At 37.8% G+C, this 24192-nt stretch overlaps 1 protein-coding gene across 2 annotated transcripts; it reads left to right on the top strand.

Annotated features, from left to right (window-relative positions):
- Positions 1 to 1750: 1750 nt before the first annotated feature.
- On the top strand, positions 1751 to 20270 carry LOC107772250 (DEAD-box ATP-dependent RNA helicase 38-like). 2 transcript variants are annotated; one of them, XR_012706606.1, is made up of 9 exons: positions 1787 to 2138; positions 2227 to 2520; positions 3366 to 3593; positions 4545 to 4610; positions 8256 to 8672; positions 8850 to 8961; positions 17309 to 17394; positions 19588 to 19803; positions 19898 to 20270. XR_012706606.1 is itself a non-coding variant. In XM_075247990.1 (8 exons), the coding sequence occupies exons 1-8, from the start codon at positions 1878 to 1880 to the stop codon at positions 19648 to 19650; spliced, it is 1527 nt and encodes a 508-aa protein (XP_075104091.1). In that variant the 5' UTR covers positions 1751 to 1877; the 3' UTR covers positions 19651 to 20270. The 2 variants fall into 2 exon arrangements, 1 of the variants encoding a protein (XP_075104091.1); XM_075247990.1 differs by having other exon boundaries at positions 1751 to 2138; positions 19588 to 20270.
- Positions 20271 to 24192: the final 3922 nt, after the last annotated feature.

Raw genomic sequence — 24192 nt, forward strand, 5'->3', positions numbered from 1 at the left:
CTACCTATACATAAAGGGTCTTAAAACATTTTTACATGGACAAAGCGTACCCATTGAGTACGCCAATGGTTGTTCGATCACATGAAGTGAATAAGAATTTGTTCCGACCTCTAGAAGAGGACGAGGAACTCCTTGGTCCCGAAATACGTTATCTTAGTGCAATTGGTGCACTTATGTATCTTGCTAATGCTACAAGGCCTGACATAGCATTTTCTGTTAATTTACTAGCAAGATATAATTATTTCCCTACACGAAAATATTGAAACGAGATTAAGCATATATTGTGATATTTAAAGGGAACACTTGATATGGGTTTATTTTATTCTAACAAAGGTAGTGTAGATCTTGTTGGTTATGCAAATGCATGTTATTTGTCTGATTCACATAAAACTCGATCTCAAATCGGGTACATGTTTACATGTGAAGGTACTGTCATATCATGGCGCTCCACAAAGCAATCTATTGTTACTACTTCTTCAAATCATGCTGAGATAATAACTATTTATGAAGCAAGTAGGGAATGCGTATGGTCGGGATGAGTGATTCATTTTATTCAAAGAAAATGTGGTTTGGAATGTGATAAAAGATCCACAATTTTATACAAAGTCAATGCTGCATGCATAGCCCAATTAAAAGGGGATTTATAAAAGGAGATAAATGGTAACATTTATGTGCAGCAAATCCGTTCAAGTGACAATCCAACAGATTTATTCACTAAATCTTTGCCAACTTCAACTTTTGAGAAGATGGTATATAAGATTGGAATGCGGATACTCAAATATTTGAAACATGATTTTTATCAGGGGGAGTAAAATACACGCTATACTCTTTTTTCCTTACTAAGTTTTTTTCCACATGGTTTTTCTTATAAGGTTTTTTTTTGAGACAACTAGTTATGCGTATTATTAAATATGTGTACTCTTTTTCCTTCACTAGGATTTTTTCCCACGAGTTTTTTCCTATTAAGGTTTTAATGAGGCACATTATCTTTTAATGAATATCCAAGAGGAGTGTTATAAATATATTATATTATGGATGTTCATTTAGTACTCTATTGTAAATAAACTTCATGAAGAAACTTATCTATATGAGACTCCACCGTAAATATGTTTATCTATTTAGTATTCTATTGAAAATAAGTCTCCTGAAGAAGCTTATCCTTTCAGTACCCCGTTATGGATAAACATCACATCCTGTAGAAGATTATCTATATCTGGTACAATGAGCTTATCCTTTGGGTACCCCGTTATGGATAAATATTATCCCCAATAGAAGATTATTCATATCTGGTATAATGAGCTTATCTTTTCCGTACCCTATTATGGATAAACATTATCCCGGTAGAAGATTATCCATATCTGGTATAATGAATTTATCCTTTAGGTATTCCGTTATGGATAAACATTACCCCGGTAGAAGATTATCCAAATCTGATATAATGAGCTTATCCTTTCGGTCCCCCGTTATGGATAAATATTATTTCGAGTAAAAAATAATCTATATCTGGTATAATGAACTTATACTTTCGGTACCTCATTATGGATAAATATTACCCCCGATAGAAAATTATTTATATCTGATACAGTAGCAGCTTATACACCAGTTTGCAGAAGCAACTTATACAATAACTTATTTTCTTTTATAAATAAAGAAAATTTTAATTCATTATGTACAAATATTTGAAGTTTGAATAATATATCAGTTTGAAAAATTTCGGTTCATTTATAACACAAATGACATAAAATATAGTGGGAACCCCAAAAGTATAAAACCAGAGACTTCGACGGCCAAGCCTAATTCCCAATTCACCTTCTTTCATCAACCATAATATTTCTAACAGAAATTGTAAATAAACTTTCCCTCTCCCTCTCCTACCAATGGCTAACAGTTCTAGTACCGCCAGTAGCACTGCCGCTTTCGTGGCTGACAGTTCTAGTACTTCTAGCAGCACCGCCGCTTCTACGACGGCAAACCCACGAGAAACCAGAAGCTGGGCAGACGAAGCTGACGAGATAGATCAAGCCGAGCAGTCTGAAAAAGCTAGCGCCGAGCCTGAAATCGGATCTCTACAAATTGACGAGTCCAAAAGAGTCAACAACTCCACTCTTGATGATCCAGAAGATTCCAGAATAGAAGCCGTACGCTTTTCCTCACTCAGTAGTAGCTTCATAAGTTGATTTGTTTTACTAGTAATAAATAAATTAGGGTTTAATTAATGAAATATAGGTTACATCTGGCGACACGTTGTACAAATCAGCGAAGAGATTTGAGGATTTAAACTTGTCTCCTGAGTTATTGAAAGGATTATATGTAGAGATGAAGTTTGAGCGACCTAGCAAAATTCAAGAGATTAGTTTACCCATGATTCTTACGCCGCCCTACAAGAATCTTATTGCTCAAGCTCATAATGGCTCTGGTAAAACTACTTGCTTTGTGCTTGGAATGTTGAGTCGGGTTGATCCGAAGATTCGTGCCCCTCAAGCTCTCTGTATTTGTCCAACCAGAGAATTGGCTATTCAGGTTTTACATAAATGCTAGTATTACATAAATGCTATTCTTTTATTTTCTTTTGGATTTAAGTTATATGCATGACACCGTAATAAACTTTTTACACTAATATAATCTGTTACCTGTTAGGTTACTTAACATTTGTTATAGATAATCAATCAATATCTTTAAATAGAGTACATGCAATTAACTTTTAAGTGAGCTATTTGTGTAAATATTTTTTACAGCGTTTGTGCATGAAACTTAAACTCCTTGCTGACTAAGGATTAGGCAGGTAGAGAAGAAATAAAGTTTCCTTTTTTTGTTTTCAGTTTCATTAGATTTTCAACCAGTTTCATTGACCTAGGTAAATCTTTGGGTGAAATATTAATGTTAGCATTGGAGAATTAATTCGTAGCAGGATCAATTACTTTTTTTTCTAATGAATCAATTCATTAGCTGAATAAAAAGTTTTGTGCAACCTTATGTGTGTCAGGATTTTTCATGTGGTTTGGTTTATATATACCTGCTTTACTACATATCTGTTTCCTTTTTTGAAAGAAAAGTGCTTCTACGCATCTACATTTTAGAAACTTTTATCATGATGCCTGTTAGATTATGTTTTATGTGTTCTTGTATATAGTTTTTAAGATAGTTTCATTGATGACGCGAAATCTTCATATTTTATCTGGTTGTTTGCCATCTGGAGTGGTGGTTTAAACTGTTTTTTATGGGGAACTTGAATCAAATGGGGAGATAACCGTAGGAAGGATCTTTTTTAACGTTGTTACATTTCAAAGAAAAACTTAAGAAGATTCTTCATCAATCAAAAACGAAACTGGAGAAGGGTTGGTATAAAATGGTGAAAAATGCTGCAGAATATGGAAGTGTTGTTGAAGATGGGGAAGTTCACTGGTATAACATCAGAATTAGCTATCCCAGCAGATGCAGCCAACTACATACCAATTTCAAAGCGGCCACCTGTTTCAGCACAAGTAGTAATTGGCACACCTGGAACTGTAAATAAGTGGGTGACGGCAAGGAAACTGGGCATGAGTTGCATGAAGATTCTTGTATTTGATGAAGCGGACCACATGTTGGCAGAGGTAATTGATTCACTATCAGCACTTACGATAGTTCCTTTGATTTTTTCCCTTTTTTGTTGTTGCTAATGATTATACATGTATTTCTATTTTCTTTTAAAATCAGTTCTCTTTTTCTTTTTTTTGTGTGTATTTGTTGGTGTAAACATTTAGGATATAGCTTTTGGTTTCTTATATGGATGGTAATGTTGAGCTTAATGAGCTAAATATTTGAATATTAAATTTTCAATCTTCATTTTTGGGGGGAATTTGCTCTAAATGTTAACAGTTTGTGCTCTGACATTTTATCAATGACTTCCATTTTTTCCTGGGGATACGTGTAAAAGCACATTCTTCTTATGTGTGCAATTGATCCTCTAGATTTCTTCGAGGTTACCAGCACTTGTTGCCGGGGGGGGGGGGGGGTAGCCTTGCAGACAAATCTTTAGAAATTAAAACTTTTGTGCTGGGTGAGTGTATGCGTTACCTCTTTATTAGGGGGAAGAAGGAATTGACATGCTAGAAGTAATCTCGAATGTAGTATGTAAAATTCCCTTCCTGGATAAAATTATTTGTTTCATATGCCAGCTGGATTTTTCCTGTAAAGATGAGGTTATCTTTCATGATCTGTCAAGTGTGCTATAAAAGGCAAGGCTCCATGTCACGGACTTCTTTGTTTTTGCCCAACAATGCAGGATTCTCACTGATTAACGGACCTATTATTAATGGAAACTGTAAAATGATTAGGAGGCAATTCATAATTCAGCCATCTCAGAGTTTATGTAAATTACTACATAGTTGGTAGACGAGTTGTTTACTAGTCCAATACTTAATTTGAATTTGGCATTGACTTCTTATTGGAAAAGGAAAAGTATTGTCTGCAGAAGATGAAGGCAGTCCAGTAAAATTAAGGCACTGTCTGAAATTCCTGCTCTCAGTATTTGATTGCTTATTGATGTTCTTCTTTGTGCACAGAGTGGTTTTCAGGACGATTCCATAAGAATAATGAAGGCAATTGTCAAAGCCAGCGCCGACTGCCAGGTTGGTTAAAGTTTGGCCCTTGTGCTTTTCAAAATTCCAGTTAAAGTGGTGATGAATTCTTTTTGGGGTATATTGCTGCTACTTTTTTTGGTTTCCCACCTGGTGTCCGCCTGCCTGGTACCCGCTTTGGGGCCCGACGTATCCGAATTTGCACAGGAAAGTCCCGCTTTAGGGGGGGGGGGGTTAAAGCGCTCCCTACTAAAGTAGGCTCCTTTCCCTGAGCTCGAACATCAGACCTATGATGTTTATTGCTGCTGCTATGAATTGTAGTTCAGTTTGTAATAAGAGTCTGAAAAACTTCAGAGGTCACATGCAGGGTTGATTCGCTCAAATGGTTGAGCCTTAGAGTAGCACATTGCATAATTACCTATTACAAAAGAAGTGTTTAATTTTTTTTGTTACTACTACTAAACTTGCTGATTCTATAATTTTACCAAATATTATTCCTAGGGGTGTCAATGGTTCGGTTCGGCCGGTCATTTTATAAAATTTGTACCATACCATTTTTTCGGTTATTCCATTATGTATAATCAAAATTTAACTTTCCGAAACCATCCCAATCATATCGGTTTCTCTTTGATATTGGTACGGTTCGGTTAATTTTCGATTATTTTTTTAATGTCATGTAAAAGCTACTAGTCGAAGTAGAATACAATAACATAAGTACTTTTATAGGACTTCGCAAAACTCTCTAGACATTTTTACTGTTGATGAATTAAGAAAACATAAAAGATGGTCAGAATATACATCTATCCACCATTCTATAGCAGTGTAAAAGAAACTAAGCAAAGACAAAGAAAATATAAATCACACGTGTGGAAAGATATTAACCAAGCCGTGAATCAAGAATAAAGTGTATAGAAGATTAAATATTTAAAAAGATAAATCTAAATCATACGAAAGGAAACATATTTAATACATTGTAGTTTGCTACTCATAATCGCTAGAATAACTTGTGTCTTGCTATTGAATATGCTGGAAATAAGTTAATTTCAATAGGAGGAGCATAATAGGTTTGGGAATTAGGATTTTGAGTTTAATTACTTGTTGGCTTGTAACCGTTTTAATAATTCCAAGGCCTATCTTAAGAATAGTCTCTTATCTTTGATCGCTTTTTGGTGCACTCATATAGCCCATACTTGTATAGAAGATTGGACGTCATTTGTAGAGAATCATGTTATGATGTAAATTCTCTACTTTTTGGTATACTTTTTGTACACGGCAGTTTTCTCCCTTTTGATTAATACAATTTACCTTATCAAAAAAAAAATAATTCCAAGGCCCAAGGAAAAATTTAATACTTTATTATTTTTAAACTTAATATATAAATATATTTTCCACATGTAAATTTATTCGGTACGGTTCGGTATTTTTTCGGTTTATTTTCATAAAATTAAAACCTACCCTAATTATCGGTAAGGTTGTAGATTTATATAAAAACCTACAATTTTATTGAAAGAAACCTGATAATCGGTTCGGTACGGTACGGTTCGGTTGGTTTAGTCGGTTTAAAAATGTCCATTGACACCCCTAATTATTGCTATATAGAGGTTTTTGTGCCACATAAACACGGATGACACATTTTGAAGATTACACTCAACTAGAAGACTTAATACTTAATACCTGCTCTCCCCAATAAACAAATGCTGTGCTATGCTAGAAGTGAGAACTTAGTTACAGTGTCAAATTGGAGAGCAAGGTTAAATGATGTGCTGTGGTGGTAGAAGTGAAATATTAGTTACTGGACTGAACTGTAGGGTAAGGTCTATGGCTTATCTATACCAGGGATACATAGGTTAAAAATTATCTTATCGACCACACGTACCTCCAAGGAAAAGAGATACTTTTGCATAGCATACACGAATGTAGCATGTCTGAATTACAAATCAAATTGACACTTATTTTCTTTTAAATCGCGGTGGTGTTCGGACAACTTATACGCACCTCTACTAATTCACTAGGTACTGCTCCCTCCTACCAACATAGGTACCATGTAAATCTTTCTACCAATAGATAGATGGGAAGAAACCACCTTGTTTTTTGGGCTACTAGGGTTTAAACCCATGTCTCCCATGATCCGTTCTAGCTTCATGGACGGCTAAGTCACACCCTTATCAAATTGACATTATTTTCACATGGCAAATTCAAGTACTTAAAATACTCTCGATGAATTCAATAACTACATGAAAGATATAATCAGCCAGTCAATATTTGTTGCTCACAAGTAATAGAAAGCAAGCATTATTTGTGTCGAGTTGTTGGTAAAGTTTTCACTAGTGTGTATTTTTCATTACATCCTCCGGAAATAGGGCATATGGAGCATGCAAAAGGGGAACGACTTTAGAGCAATTGAGGAGTAAAGTATAGACCCTTAAATCAAGTTGTTGCATGGATAATAGAAGAGAAGAAGAAGAAGGAGGATGAGGGAAAATAGAAGAGGACAAGAGACTGAAAGGGGGATAGGGATTTGCTGCATACTTTAAGAAGGGTAAAGTATAGCACCCAAGGAGTGTTAATGATGGATTCTTTTTGTTTTTTTCTTTTGGGGGTGGGGGCTTAATTACCTATTATCTGGGTAAGTTTTGCATTTCACAAATCACAGTTTTTCTCATTCTTTTGTGGATAAATTTTTAGTATTTTATAGATGTAACTTTTTATTTCATTATTTTATTGGAACAAAATCTTGGTACAGGTATCACTGTCAAAGATTGTTTTCCTTATTGGGCATGTAGTAACACTGTCAGTCCCAGAACCTTGGAAGTGTGAAACTCGAATCTTAGCATTTCTATTATGTGTTTTACTTGTATGCTTTGCATATGTAGTTGAAGCCTGGTTTTGTGTGTGTGTACATGTGTATGCCATTGGTGGGAAGGAAGAGATAGTTCAGTTAGCATTGCAGATAAGAGAGAGAGGATAGTCTCTGGGTCTTTTGGTGGTGGTGGTGGTGGTTTGGGGGGGGGGGATGTGCTCTTTTATGTCCTTTCTGATAAATTTCAAATTATTATTGGAACTATACACTTGGAACTGCTGTTAGTTTAATATCAATAGTTGAATTAGAGTTGTCACCACCAAGAAAAAGTAGTTCAGAAATGAGGGGCGAATATTGTAATGAATTTGATACGAGTCAGCCACTCTCTCAGCGGAGATAATAAGCTGCATACAGGCTGATGTTATCTATGCCCTTCATGGAGGTTGCCAGGTTCCGCGTTCCAAAACTGACCAATTAGTAATTATTAGTTTGCTTTGAAGTACAACTGATAATATACACTGCACTTGCAGCTGCAAAACAAAAAAGAGAAGCAAAATCCCTTTGTCTTTATCTCACTGGTAAAAAGGAATAGCACTGCCGCATGTTTCCTTCTTATTTATGCCATGGGCTAGGATTGGAACTAGAATACTACTTCAAGCAATGTCTAACTTCACCTTCCTCATTTAGTGAGTAACTGAGTATAGTCTGAGGCTTAAATTAAAGTGCAATTCATGGAGCTGGTTAATACCTGGGTTTATCTTAGGTAAGAAAGCGATGGGATGAGAAGGACGGCGGCTTCTGCGCTAAGTTTTTGTTTATAAAAAATTTGATATTAAATTTACCTTATCAATTTTTTTTAATATTTGACTTTTCTTTTTCATCATTTTAATTTTTAGGTGCTTCTGTTTTCTGCAACGTTTGGGGAAAGTGTCAAAGCATTTGTGACAAAAATTGTTAGAGATCTTTTCGTGAAAGATTATAACCAGATGTTTGTGAAGAAAGAAGAACTTTCGCTGGATTCAGTGAAGCAGTATAAAGTGCAGTGTCCGGATGAACTTTCAAAAGTCATGGTGATTAAAGACAAAATACTTGAACTAGGACAGAAGGTGGGGCAGACAATTATATTTGTTCGTACAAGAAACAGTGCGAGTATGCTGCATACATCATTGGTGGACTATGGCTATGAAGTGACAACAATTCAAGGGGCTCTTAAGCAAGAAGATAGAGACAAAATAATCAAGGAGTTCAAAGAAGGATTGACACAAGTTCTTATATCAACTGATCTTCTTGCTCGTGGATTTGATCAATCGCAGGTAACTTTAGATTTTAATCTTCCCAGTTGTCAGCCATATATGATATAAAATTAAGGTTCTTTTGTACGTGTAACTTCTTTCATAGCAATGATGTTTTATTTCTGTAAATGCTTTCTTGATTTCTGTTTTGGTGGCTAACATTTAGAATTCCTAAAAGCTACTACAAAATATATACAGGTTAATTTGGTGGTTAATTATGATCTCCCTGTGAGACATGAGAGTCCATCAGAGCCAGATCATGAGGTATACTTGCATCGGATTGGTAGAGCAGGGCGTTTTGGCCGCAAAGGTAATATGTTTCCACTTTTTTATGCATCTTCCGTGCTCTGTTTGTCTCTCTCGGCGTATTTATCGTTCTGTATCACTTACATATTATTTATATAGAGTTATTTTAGAGACCTCCCTCCAGGTTTCACTTCGCCGCACTAACTTCCCTTGTGGTTTATGATATTACCGTTACCTCCCTTATTTTGATTTTCTTGTAACAATTCTTTAAATCTATTTGTCATTAAATTTAAATACAATACGAATTGATAGATCGCCTTTTCTTAATATTAAACTCTTCCAATTAATTAATTCCATCAAAATATCTTAATTGACAAGTTCTTTCGAAATTAAAAAAAAATGCAATCTATACTTAGCTTCTCCAGCCGTTAATATTTGGGTTGTTTTCTTTTATAATAATGTAGTAGAAGAGTCTTTGGTCTTGGGATTTGGGGACGTTGTAATCCTCTTGCAAGGAAACATTATGTAGAGTGATTCTTCCGCTCTTGGTTCCCATCCTTTTTAACTTTGGAAAATATGGTTTTCTATCTTCTTTATGTCTCGATAAAGTTTGGTTATTTTCTTTTGCTAAATCTTGATTGGAACTCTCATTGGTAATAATGTAATGAATATGCCTATCCATAATTTCTGAAATGGGTGAGTTTTGCGGGGCATGTTCATGTTCTGCATAATATTGAAGTATGAAGACTCCTTCATATGCCGGTGGCCATGATGGTAGTAGTTCAGAACACTGAAGAACTAGCCTAGGGTATTAGGAGTATGTTTTTCTAACTCTATGAGAAATTAAAGAAAAGATATTTATAAGATTCACCTATTTGCAGCTCAAGGATTGAAAGTATTAGCGTCTTGATTCCCTTCTTAACCTGAAATGAAATGAACATAGGGAAAGATTGATCATCAGATTCATTTCCTTGTTAGAAAGAGCCCAAGAGTGGCTCATAAAATTCTGTTAAGATGAACAGTGCTTTGTACCTGAACAGTGCCTGAACCCTAGGTATGATAATACATGCCTGAACAGTGCTTTCTATGGCCGAGCCTCTTCCATCTCTTCTTATTCCTAAAATTCCACCACACCCATCAAGAGCCAAGCTCCCCGCGATCAAACCCCAGTAAATTCCCTCGGCAACCGAGCTCTCACGCGCCGCCAATTCGCCTGACTTTCCGGCGAGTTTCCGCCACGCGCTGGCGCGTGTGGCCTTTTCCGGCGACTTTTCAAAAAAACTTTCTTCAGACAGCCTCCTCTCGAGGCATTTCCGAGCCATCCCGTACAAGTTTCACCAAATTCCGACGACTTTTTCTTTTTCCAGCCTTTAAACCCCAGATTCTGACGTTTGTTTCCTTTGTTCAGTACGAGAAAACCTTACTCCCTTCCTATATACTGTTTTCACCCACTGTGAATACTGTTATTCCAACTATTGAGGTTTTTTCCGGCCAGTTTTTCCGGGACAGCCGCATTTAGAATATGATGGATTGTACAGAGAGAAACTCCTTTTTCTCTTTAGAATCCAAAAAACTGGAAAACATGTCTTTTATCAAAGTTGTCTCTTGGCCAGCCCTAGAACTTGGGGGAAGATGCCATCGAAAGCTCGACGTAGGACAGGAGCCGCACTTCTCGCTGTCCGAGGAGCACACTCTCAGGCGCAAGGGTTTCTTGGAATCTACTCTCATTGGGTCTTTCTCCAAATGGGTTGGTTCTCCGGAGGCTGTTAGGAACTGGGCAGCAAAGGCATGGAACGTCAAGGACGGGCTGAAAATATCGCAATTGGTGGATACTCAATATCTCTTTCGTTTTGTTGACAAGTCTCAAGCTCCAGAAATTCTTGTCAGAGGAAACAGGTGGTTCGATGGGAACTTTTTAAATCTAGACAGATGGGTGGAGCATGATGGGTGTCTTGACCCTCGCTTCACTGGCGAAACATTGGTGGTCAACATGGTGGGTCTACCGGTGCATCTTTGGTGTCTTGACCTATTCAAGAAGATAGGGGAAATCTGTGGGGGTTTTATTGATGTCACTTGCAGTTTACACGATCTCTCGCGAGTGAGGATTGTTGTGAGGAAAGGGGGCAGAATCCCTGTCTCCATTGTGGTGGAAGATGGCTACCTGAGTTATAGGGTTTGGTTGAGCCCTGAATTTAGCCCTATCTTTATGCCGGTGATAGCGACGGAAGAAAAGGGAAGGTCAAATAGAAGGGAGGGGAGGGGAAAACAGTCTCTAAGGGGAGGGGAGGGCTCACCGGATCACTGGATTAAGCCGGAAGCAGACGTTAGGTCGAAAAGAGACGAGAGGTTTGAAATTGGGGGAGGAAGACAAAATTATAACAGGAGGAGAAGACGTGAATGGGTCAGTGAGGCGGGCTGGAAAAGCAGAATGGGACGATCCTCTTCTACTTATCATAGGGCCGGGAAAGTTTTCAGCAAGTATAGGCTTGGGTCTCCTCACATGGGCCCAACTACTTTCCCCAATTCCATCAGAATTGATCCTAAGGGGCCCAGTTTATTTCAAGTTGCGCATGACAAGGCCCCTAAGCATATGGAAACAGTCGTTCCTACTTCCTCTGGCCATGGTGCTTCACACAGTGGCACTTCTTCACCGAGCTCTAGTGACCTGTGCCCCTCTACGATGGCCGATGTTGCAGGGGCAGAATCGGCTAACGATGGTGCTGTCAATCCACGGCCCACCGCCTCTGATGGACCCGGTTCCATCAACCCCTCACCTGCTCATGGGCTTAGTTGGGCTGAGGCCACACTTAAAGTTTCTTCTTCTTCTGGGGTGATTGTTGAGCATGCCCGAATTGATGTTAGTGTCGGATTAGTACTTTCAGTTAATATGACGCCAAGGGTTCCATGCTCTCTTCCACCATGCTACACTATTGATGGTTCTGGACATTCCTATAGCAGCGGGGTGTTAATTTCAGAGGTTGCTGACCCTCAAAGAGATGGTGAGACCCTTTCGGAGGTTAAAACCCCTAGTGCTAGCAATGCTATGGTCTTGTATTCCTCTGATAGTAGCATGGAAAAAGCACATATAGAAGAAGCCTGCCCAAGTTCGTCAAGGATCGGAGGAGGGGATATGTCTTTCTGGATGGAGGATAAACTATTAAACTTTGGGAAGTTTCTAGGTGTTTCTGTTGAAGGGAAGGAAGATAGGGTGTTAGAACTGTTGAGGGAGATTGAGCAACAATCTCTTTACGATGGTGCAGGGAGGGAGTTGGGCAAAGGTGTTAAGCAAAATAACTTAGGGGATGTAGTGGTGTATCAGAGAAGGGGGCGAGTGTGTGACAAAGAGAAAGGGACCTCGGCTAGGGGGGTGGGGAAATGGGGGCTATTGTCGCTTATGGAAGTTAAGATCCTTTCATGGAATGCGAGGGGGATGAATGACCCAAACAAAAGGTCCATCATCAAAGTGGGAGTTAGGGAGTGGGGTGCCAACCTAGTTTGTTTTCAGGAGATCAAAATGGAAGTTTTGTCAGATGCGATCGTGAGAAGTGTCTGGGGAGGTAGTTGGGTGAAATATGATTGGGTCCCAGCAGCGGGAAGTGCCGGGGGCATTCTACTTATGTGGGATGGTAGAAGCTTGGAGGTAAAGGAGATTAGGAAGGGTGTTTTCTCTTTGGCAGCTCTCGTCAAAGATAGAGTGAGTGGGGCAGAGTGGGGATTTGGGGGAGTGTATGGGCCGGTAGGGGAAGGGTCCAAGGTGTCTTTCTGGGAGGAACTGGCCAATATTATGGGGGAATGGGACATTCCATGGGTTCTAGGGGGAGATTTTAACACTATTAGATTCCCGGAGGAGAGATTAGGGTGTAGTGTGATTTCGAGGGCCATGGAGGAGTTTTCTGACTTCATCAATGATCACTTTCTCATTGACCTTCCTCTGTCGGGGGAAAGGTTTACTTGGGCCAGGGCGGAGGATTCCAACTCAAGGTCTAGACTTGATAGATTCCTGACATCTCCCTCATGGGATGAGCTGGTGCCGAATGTGCTGCAGATTCCTTTACCCAGGTTGACTTCAGATCATTTGCCTATTTTGCTAGATGGATGCAGAGGGAGGGGGTGCGTGCTCCCTTCCGATTCGAAAACATGTGGTTGAAAGTGCCAGGATTCGGTGACAAGGTGAAAGAATGGTGGACAAGCTACGGGGTATCAGGGTCACCTTCATACCGTCTCTCGAAGAAACTCAAATTGCTCAAGGGAGATATTATTAGGTGGAATAAGGAGGTTTTTGGGAGGGTAGAGGTTAAAATGAGGGAGCTTATGCATGAATTGGCGGATTTAGAAAGAGAGGAAGGGGCGGGGGAGTTAGACGAATCTGAGAAAGAGAGATTGAGGGAGGTTAAGAGGGAAATAGTCGAGTTAGCAATAGCTCAGGAGACTAGTTGGCGGCAAAAATCGAGGGTGCTCTGGTTAAAGGAGGGGGATTCGAATACCAAGTTTTTCCATAGGGTGGCGGTCGCAAATCGAAGAAGAAACTTCATAGAGTCCTTAGTTGTGGATGGGGTGAGGATTGAGGGAGAGGGGGAGGTAAAAAGGGCGATAGCGGGGTTTTATGAGAACTTATATAAAGAGGAAGTTAGTTGGAGGCCGACTTTGGGGGGAATAGAGTTCAACCATATAGGGGAGGGAGACATCGAGTGGCTAGAAAGGGCTTTCGAGGAGGAGGAGGTGCACGAGGCTGTGTCGAGTTGTGCTGGTGATAAGTCCCTCGGGCCTGATGGTTTCTCCTTGGCTTTCTTTCAGTTCTTCTGGGACACCATCATGGGGGAGTTGATGGAAGCCATTGAATACTTCCATGCGAATGGTGTTTTCGAAAGAAGTATCAATGCTTCCTTTATTACTATTGTGCCTAAGAAAGAAGGCGCATCTTGTATCAGAGACTATAGGCCTATTAGTCTCGTGGGGAGCATTTACAAGATTATTTCTAAAGTGCTTTCCAACAGATTTAAGAAGGTACTTGACATGACTGTTTCGTCCTCCCAGAATGCGTTTGTGCAAGGTAGGCAGATTTTGGATGCTGCCTTGGTGGCAAATGAACTTGTAGACTCCAGAAGGAAAAATAGAGAACCCGCCTTACTATGCAAGTTGGATCTTGAGAAGGCTTTCGACCATGTCAATTGGGAGTTCATGGACTTCATTATGATGCGGATGGGGTTTGGGGAAAGATGGAGGGGATGGATAAAGTTCTGTATTTTCTCAGTCAGATTCTCTGTCCTGGTTAATGGTAGCCCGTGTGGTTTCTTTGGCAGCTCCAGGGGTCTCAGGCAAGGTGACCCCTATCACCAATGTTATTCATTCTAGTGATGGATGCTCTGAGCAAAATGATGGATCGTGCGGCGGGCGGAGGTTTCTTGAAAGGATTCTCAGCTCCGATTGGGGTGCTCAGTGCCCGAAGAGTCTCACATTTGCTTTTTGCGGATGACACACTGGTTTTCTGTGATGCCGACATGAATCAGTTGACCTACCTGAAGCAGGTCCTGCAGTGGTTTCAGTTAGTATCAGGACTCAAAATCAACATCGGCAAGTGTGAGATTTTCCCGGTAGGTGTGGTTACTAATATTGATGCCTTGTCTGGTGTTCTCAGATGCAAGGTGGGCTCCCTTTCCACTACTTACCTAGGCCTCCCTTTGGGCGCTTCATATAAGGATACTACGATTTGGAATCCAATGATCGAACGGGTTGAAAAAAGATTAGCAGGGTGGCAGAAAAGGTATTTGTCAAAAGGAGGTAAGGAAGTGCTTATCAAAAGCACTTTATCGAGTATGCCCACCTATTACTTATCACTGTTGCAAGCACCGGTAAGCATCACAGAAAAACTGGAGCGACTTCAAAGGAACTTTCTGTGGGATGCGGCGGATGGAACTAGAAAGTTTCATCTAGTGAATTGGCAGACAGTCACGTCCCCAAAGAAGTGGGGTGGACTTGGAGTGAAAGATCTTAGGGTTTTTAACAGAGCCTTAATGGGAAAGTGGTTGTGGAGATTCGGGGTAGAAGAGCATGCTCTATGGAGGGAGGTCATAGTAGAAAAGTACGACTCAACGGGAGGGGGTTGGAGGACCAAGGCGATCACAACACCTTTCGGGTGTGGCATGTGGAGGAGCATCATGAAGAATTGGGAAGCATTCAGTGGCAACATCACTTACAGGGTGGGAGATGGAAGGAGAATCAGCTTTTGGAATCATATGTGGTGTGGAGAGGATACTCTCAGGGTCTCCTTCCCTCACGTCTTCAGAGTTTCAAACCAGAAAGAACTGATGGTCCAACAGATTCGCAAGGAGCATGAAGGGGGTAGTATGAGACCTCTCATTCAGGAGGAACATGCAAGATTGGGAGATTGCGGAGCTCCAAGTTTTGTTGGCACTGCTGTACGGGCAAGACAGTCTTCAGCCATCCTGTGACTCTTGGAGATGGGGCTTGCGTGGCGATGGCTTGTTCACCGTAAAGTCCTTTTACCAGAGTATGTTGGTGAGAGAGGAGACCACTTTTCCATACTCCTCGATCTGGATTCCTAGGGCGCCCACGAAGGTGTGTTTTTTTGCATGGCTAGCGGCAAGGGAAGTGATCTTGACTGCTGAAAATCTCCGAAAGAGGGGAATTACACTTGTTAGTTGGTGCTACATGTGCAAAAGCTTACGGGAAGAAGTTGATCACCTTATGTTGCATTGCCCTGTGTCCTCTGCTTTGTGGAGGGCAATCCTGAATCTTTTTGGTGTTCAATGGGTGATGCCAAGCTCTGTAAAGGAAATGTTACATAGCTGGGGCGGTTTTCGTAGAAGAAGAAAGCAGAAGGCGTGGAAGTTCGCCCCGTTAGCTCTCATGTGGGTAGTATGGGGGGAGAGAAATAGAAGAGCTTTTGAGGAGATTGAGTCTCCTTTTTCACATCTTAAGAATAGTCTTTTATCTTTGATCGCTTTTTGGTGCACTCATTTAGCCCCTACTTGTATAGAAGATTGGGCGTTTTTTGTAGAGAATCATGTTCTGATGTAAATTCTCTACGTCTTTGGTATACTTCGTGTATACGGGAGTTCTCTCCCTTTTGATTAATACATCTTACCTTATCAAAAAAAAGATATTTATAACATTAATCAAACAAGTTTAATATTAAAAAGGGTAAGTTGGTCACATTGTAATTAGTTTGTATTAATGATAAATAGTTTAAAACAGCAACAACAACAAAACAACCCAGTGAATCACAATTGTTACAAAAATGAAAATAAGGGAGGCAAACTTAATATTGCAAACTATAAAAGAGAGTATGTACTAGCAAAAGAGAGTACGTACAGTATCCGCCATAGAAAAGAGAGTGTGTACAGTGTCCGTCATAGAAAAGAGAGTATGTATAGTGTCCGTGGTGCATTTCTCGAGAGCATTAAAAAATATATATGATATGAACGAAGATGAAGAAATAAAGGAAATCTACTTGAAAATAATGACAAATTCATAATAACCAATACACACTTTTAGCCTGCAAGTACTGAGACGTACGATCTTGAAAAGGGGAGTTTAGTCTTAAGCATTAATTGAAAGGTTGTAATCCTTTTAGGAGTTCACAATGAAATCCCCTTAAGAACCCAGATATACATAGGGAAGAAGCACTTCAACTTTCTCAAAAAAAAAGGCACTTCAAAATATGTATTCTGAAAATTTCTAGAATGCTCTTGTTAGCATGAAAATTCTCAAGTGCTCGAATTTCCATTTAAAATTCTAGTGCTTAACATTATAGTAGGATCGTAGAGATAAGACCATCAGTAATGCACTTCCAAGCACAGTGAAAAGACCATAACCAACGGGATGTGAGGCTTAGTGACAAGCAAAAGAAATGCTGGACTGCAAGTGCATAAATTAGTGCAAGAGTAAGGCGTTTGCCATGTGACATAGAAGCAGCATTGGTTCTCTGAAGATTGTCGGCTTCCCATGAAAAAAAAAACCTTCTTAATGTGGCGAACTGCAATAGATCAACATTTGCAAAATAAATGTTCTCTTCCGTAGTTCTGTAATAGCCAATGGTTATGGTGTCTCCTTGAAGTGAAGGACTAAGCTTTAGGATCTGAAAGGGAGGGTCAATAACCTATCCAAATACAGAGATCACTCTACAAGATAGAATCTAGTAGTTTTCTTTTCTCATTAGGAGATGAGGAACCAAATGGATAATGCAATGTGCAAACCGTGCTCATTTAAAGGGATGACTGGATATATATTTGTTGCCTGTAGGAAAATAAATTAAGAGAGAACAGATAAGAGACAAATTTGTGCTAATTCCTTTGGTAATAGAATATAATTGAAAACTTAGAAGAGCCATGTATAAATATTACGTAGTTTATGCAACATGCTTAATATGATTTCTCTTTTGTGTTGAGCAGGTGCCATATTCAACTTGCTCTGCGATGACCGAGACAACATGCTGATGTCAAAGATTGAGAACCATTTCAACAGTCAAGTGACTGAGGCATGTATCTACTGTTTGTGTTACTGCATTTTGAGCTTTGCTTTGTGACCATTTAGGATCCTGCCTACAATTTTTGTAGGGTTAGGTCATACCTGCGTAAAGGTGCTTAGCATGCTCCGGTTATGTTCATGGTTTTCTGAACTAAGGCTGGAAATATAGTACTCCCTCTCTTCCAATTTATGTGTCATACTTTCCTTTTTAGTCTGACCCAAAAAGAATGTTATACTTCCTTATTTAAAAATAATTCAACTTTAAACTTTTCCTTTCACCCTTAATGAGATGTTTTAAAGCCACAATTCCTATGGTTTGTTTTACACCACAAGTTTCAAAAATCTTCTTTTCTTTCTTAAACTCCTGCCTAGTCAAACACTGCTATATAAATTGGGACGGAGGGAGTAACATGATTAACTAATAAACAGGGTTGGCAAATTTGTGGCCTGAAAATAGTTTAAGAGTATATTATCCCAGTTAATTCAAGAGATTGAAAAACTTACCCCTTAGAATTTCCCCACTTTATGTGTGGGGTGGTTTCTTTTGTTTTTTTTTTCCGCGGAGGGGTGGGGGGTTGCAAATTCACTATTGTAAAAGCTAAGTGTTCTTCCAGTATGATACATTCCCAAGTGAAATGTGTGTGGCTGTGTGCAGATTCAATTCAAGGTAAAGGCAAGATGAATAAAGCATTTAGCATTATGGTCAAATGCAACATTTGTAGTGTATGCTATTCACCTCAAAAAAAAAAAAACACTGGCCAATTTCTCAATAAGAAAAGGGAAAAGAAAACATCTTCCAGGGAAAAAAGGGTATCTTTCCCTTAATTTGATAAGGTGTTCAAGAGTTGCTCTATAGGTGGGGGTTGGGGGTTCCCAATTTTTGTTTAAGTAGAATTGTTTTGTATGATATACATCGCTGTGATCTGCATATTATTTAGAACATGACAGTAGATTATAAACTCTGGTCAAAATAGTGGTCAATCACTATTTTATACTACAGAGATGCCATTCCAAATTTGCCTTTCCTGAATATTTGGCAATTTAGGTTTTGATTCCTTGAATTTGGATTTTAGGATAATTCAATACAGCTGGTTTACGTCTTTACAATGACCATGGCTTGTCATGACTTGTATGACCCATTGTGTCACAACCAGTGTTTTAAAAGGCGAGCCCTTGGGCGAGGCGTACCAAAAACACCCCGGGGCGATGGTGTGGGGCGAAAGTCTCAAGAGGCGTACGCCCAGCAATTCGGGGCGTACGCCCGGGCGTTTGAGGCACGTTTTTTTAGTGAGGTGTAAGTCCCAGAGATTTTTTCAAATTAAAACAAAATTTGTTGAATAAGTCTTCATATAATACCCAAATTTTCAAAATTCAGCTTGGTAATTACTCAAAAATTTTAAAAAAGAGCTGAAATGTATTAAATTTAAAAGTCGAGACCTTTTTTATTGATTGAACCCCCAAATCATGGTCTTTCCCAATTCTATCTTGTCCGCTAGTCTGCTAATATTTACCAAAAGTAACGAATATTCAATTTTGTTTTACAAATACAAAGAGAACTCCATTCCCCTTCATAGCAGCAAGTTCAAAGTTCAAATTGCAGGTTAGTCATCCTTTTTGTTCCTCCATGACGAAAACTTTACTCTTTTCGACTCATGTTTCTTGAGCTTCTAAGTAGCGTATAATAGATTGTTTTGACTAGTTTTTTGTGGTGATGAAGCACATCTATATATATATATATATATATATATATATATATATATATATATATATATATATATATATTTCACATATTTATAGTTTTCTTCATTTTTTATGCAATTTTACATGCTTATAAATATTTACTGTAATTATATTATTTTATAAAATATTAAAAATTAAATGGCTTACGCCTCGCTGAGGCATATGTAAAACGCCTCTCCTTACGCCCACGCCTTTTAAAACACTGGTCACAACAACTTTCTTATGGCATCTTAAGTGCTACTTGAGAAAATATATACCTTGCTTATGAGAGCATGGTAAACTTCAGAGATAATTTTTCTCGACAATAGAATGCCAACATAGTTGAGCTTTTCGTGGTTGGGGAATCGGTGCACAATTGCTTGAATTATTTTTCAGTTTTGGTTCAATTTGGTATAATTTCCCATGTCCTTGGCCATGGGCAAAACATTAAACTCAGGTTGGTTGTTTCATGTTCGTTATGCAGATCGCCTCATGGAAAAGTGAGGAGGATTTCGAGAATGCTCTGAAGAAAGCTGGCTTGCTCTAAGTTGAGTAGAATGTGCCTTCTGTTGGTTAACAGATCTCAGGGGTGGATGCACTATCTGTATTTCGCTGAAGCGGCATCAGCAAAACAGACTGTAAATTGATGGCATGTTTTTAACTATTTGGTCTTGTCAGGGTGTTTTTTCTTCCTGTCTTGGTAAATATGTCCTATTCATTTTCTCCTTAACAATTTTGAGTTAAACAGACTGGTAATGCTTGGAAATGGCTTTTGTACTGTTGACACATCGCAGGCCTAGTGCTTCTGAAATGCAGAGGTTATCATTGTTCATAATTGATTGCTCTCAGGTTCACTTTCTATTTTCGGTTTGGCGGTTCAACCATCTTTATCTGATGTAAAAGAGATTGTACATTGCAAATAATGCAAGTCAAGTAGGCATCTTCAGTGGTTGAATCCTGCCTTTTCAGAACACTTTGGAGAAAGACTCCACTGTCTTTTTGGTTTGTGAGGGTAAATGATCTGCGAGTGACCCAGAGGCGGAGCCAGGAATCCAGGATTTGAAGCTTATAGGTTGAAATTCTATTCTTGTTAAGTTACTAAATTCTTAATTAATAATTTGTATATATTAAAATAATTTTTTGAGACAATATATGATTTGAATCAAAGTTGCTGGTTTAACAGAATTTCCCTAAAAAATGCTTGTGGCAAATTTATCTGATCTAAAATATTCAAAGTATATCAACTTTTTCTATTTTTCTATTCGGACTCGCACATTTTAAGGAATTTATTCTTTTGGCCAGATATGTGACAAGCTTGGTCGGAACTCCATTTTTTCTACTGTTGCTATAATTCTATGTTTTAAGATGTATTTAGCGCTTTCACCGAATACTCTGCAATTATAAGTGTTTCCGAAAAAATTTACAAAAAACAGCAATTAAGGGATCACGATTTAAGCGCAGTATAATAAGTTCAAATTGCTTTACTCTCATCTCTCATGTTCGCTAATAATGCTACCCAAATTGGATTTTTCATACTTTGCTGCAAACTACGTGCAAAAAATATTTTCCCTGAAATACTGCAACTGGATACAGGCAAATCATGAGAACATTAATTTTTTTTCTTTTTTCTTTACTATCTTCCACTGATGACTGTACCTAACATATATATTTTTTAAACATTCAAATACATCAGACTTTTTCTTTTCTTTCTAAAGCTCTTCAAAATAAATTGAGCTTTAACTTATTTAAAATGGAAAAATAATACCACCAGATATTTATGGGGGATTTGCAGCCGTACCCTATATTTGTGCCACATTTTAATATGTACCCTATTTTAAAAAATTATTGATTTGGTAGCGAGCTGACAAAAAATTCATAATAATATGACAATTACACCCCTGACAAAAGATATAAAACCTGCATCACGCATTAATCGCGTGATCTGCAACCTCATTCGTGAAAAAAGATATCCTCCTCTCCTCTTAGTAGCTTTATAAAAAAAATCAGTAACTTGTCCAGATTCATTTTCAGAATCACACTTGCATGAAGTTGTTTCACCTTGAAGCTAAAATTTCATGCTAATGTAGCATGAAGTTGTTTCATGTTGAAGCTAAAACTTCATGCTAATATAACATGAAGTTGTTTCACATTGAAGCTAAAACTTCATGCTAATGCATCCTGAAGTTATTTATCATGCAGTCTACAGTTTTGTCATGAGTTTTATCCGAAACTTCAGTCTAAACATGTTGAAGTTATTTAGTTCATTTGCTAAAATTTCATACTAAACATGCTTAAGTTTTTTAGTTCATTTGCTAAAATTTCAGACTAAACATGCTTAGATTTTTAGTTCATTTGCTAAAACTTCAGACTAATCATGCTTAAGCTTAAGTTATTTAGTTCATTTGCTAAAATTTCAGACTAAACATGCTTAGGTTATTTAGTTCATTTGCTAAAACTTCAGACTAAACATGCTTAAGTTATTTAGTTCATTTGCTAAAATTTCAGACTAAACATGCTTAAGTTATTTAGTTCATTTGCTAAAATTTCATACTAAACATGCTTAAGTTTTTTAGTTCATTTGCTAAAATTTCAGACTAAACATGCTTAAATTTTTGTCTTGCAGTATGTAATTTTCTAATGAGTTTTTGCGAATGCATGCTGAAATTATTTAGTTCATTTGCTAAAATTTCAGACTAAACATGCTTAAGTTATTTAGTTCATTTGCTAAAACTTCAGACTAAATATGCTTAAGTTTTTTTTAGTTCATTTGCTAAAACTTCAGACTATATACATGCTTAAGTTTTTTAGTTCATTTGTTAAAACTTCACACTAAACATACTTAAGTTTTTGTCTTGCAGTATGTAATTTTCTAATGAGTTTTTGCTAATGCATGCTGAAGTTATTTAGTTCATTTGCTAAAATTTCATACCAAAACATGCTGAAGTTTTGTTCTGCAGTCTACAGTTTTGTCATGAGTTTTATCTGAAACTTCAGTCTAAACAAGTTGAAATTTTTTAGTTCATTTGCTAAAATTTCAGACTAAACATACTTAAATTTTTGTCTTGCAGTATGTAATTTTCTAATGAGGTTTTTTTAATGCATGCTGAAGTTATTTAGTTCATTTGCTAAAACTTCATACCAAAACATGCTGAAATTTTGTCTTGCAGTCTACAGTTTTGTCAATAGTCTTTTATTAAAGAAGGGCAAAATCGTCTTTTTAAAACGCTTTTAACAAAAAAAAATAGATACAGATGCAAACGAAAAAATAAAACGGGTATAAGTTAAAAAGGGGTGACCAAATAGGGAGCCCCACGGAACGTTTACGATATCTATAGATATACCGTGTGCATTTAACCCCATGCCTGCAAGCCCACTTCACCGGAGGTTTAGGTAAATAACAAGACGAATAAATTATACACCGAGTCAACAAGTGAGATTGCATTCTCATTTATTTATTATGACATATTATTATTTACACATTCTTTTAGTATTAAATTTATTTTTTCTAATCATTCTCAATCCAAAAAGGCATTGTTCTTATCATGATTGGTAAGCAAACTAGAAAAATTGCCACGCCAATTTCATTGTAGCAGTTGCTATTTTGTTTTATAGTAATTGTACTTAGTTCAATTATCACAAAAGAAGCGGGATAATTTCAACTATCCAATAGTCTAACAACTAACTTAGAATCTAGTTTTTGTTGTATTTAGACACTCTCAGCATTTACATTAGCAAAAAACGCACTTCCAATTTTTAACTACTATTTTCTTGGATAAAAAGTGACAACATGAAGAAGAATATAAGTTTCGTTTAAGTGAGATTTCTGTTCAGTGTAGTCACCTCAAAAAAATTCGGAATATTTCAAAAACCCTAGTACTCTGACCTCCGATCACATAAAGTTGCCCGCCTTAATATGAAGAAAGTAAAGCAAGATTTAGTGCATGAATATTCTTGCGCAACGCCTAAGGGGAAGAGATTTCGGATACCGGAGATTTCGACGTGTCCGCCGGCTCCGAAGAAGAGAAAGATAGCTGCAACGGCCAAGTCATGTTTGCCAAGAAGATTATCAAATGATGCTATTTTTTCTCCTCCTGAAGTTGAAGTTTTCTTCTTTTATGCATTTAGGAGTATTGCCAAAAGCTCTACTGATCTTTTCAACTAGTTCATAATTTGGTTGGAAGATTATGAGATTCCCGTTAGATTTAAATTAGATAGTGTAGCTCAAGTTATATATGTCATGCATTCTCGTTTTCTGTTCTAAACTTTCTGACTTTCTGTTATTGTAAATTTGGTTGTGTTTTTCAGATGCCTTATTATAAGACAATTATCTACAAAATTCATGAGCTTTCAACTTTAATTTTAACCCGTAAACGAGCTCAACTCACTTAGTGAGTTCTCTGCCTTCCATGTACAATCGGGGGTGTCCAACAGGGCTGTTCAAAACCGAACCATAACCGTTAACTAAACCGAACCGATGGCTTATTGATATCGGGTTATCGGGGTAATGGTTGATGAACGGATTGAGATTTATAATTAACGGCTTAATGGTTTGGGACGGATTACTCAATTTTCTTATCGAATAAACCGTTAACCCATTAAGAATTTTTATATTTACACTTTTATACGAGATCAATAGAAGTTACAGGAGTTTATGAGAAAATAAATCTGAAATTGCCTTCAAGTATTCAGTCAAATTTTGTAAGTGTAAGGGATTCCGATTGTATATAAGTTTTCAATCAGTTTGATCAGTTTTCAGCTTTTATATATATATATATATATATATATATATGTGTGTGTGTGTGTGTGTGTGTGTGTGTGTGTGAATTAGGATAGCTATGTAACCAAAAGAAATACTTATAATAAGTGCAGTACAAACTACAAAGTGTTAACAGATTCTATCATGTAGCAACAGATGTTAACAAACCTGGTAAAGTAAAAAGGGGATGGAACTTATAGTCGAGTCACTTTATCGGGTTTGGCCGTTTGGTATTCACAAGACTAGGATTGTTCAAAATATTTCTACTTGATTTAGTCGATAAACCGCTCGATAACCCCCCGATAAGCATTAATCCGATACCAATCTGTCCGT

Source organism: Nicotiana tabacum, chromosome 24 (assembly GCF_000715075.1).
Source record: "Nicotiana tabacum cultivar K326 chromosome 24, ASM71507v2, whole genome shotgun sequence".
NCBI lineage: Eukaryota > Viridiplantae > Streptophyta > Magnoliopsida > Solanales > Solanaceae > Nicotiana > Nicotiana tabacum.

Bases quoted from the DNA above. Each gene is read 5' to 3' on its own strand.
- LOC107772250 (XM_075247990.1), top strand. From the start codon at position 1,878: ATGGCTAACAGTTCTAGTACCGCCAGTAGCACTGCCGCTTTCGTGGCT. The intron at 2,139-2,226 runs GTACGCTTTTCC...AATGAAATATAG, and splicing joins AAGATTCCAGAATAGAAGCC to GTTACATCTGGCGACACGTT. The intron at 17,395-19,587 runs GCATGTATCTAC...TTCGTTATGCAG, and splicing joins TCAACAGTCAAGTGACTGAG to ATCGCCTCATGGAAAAGTGA.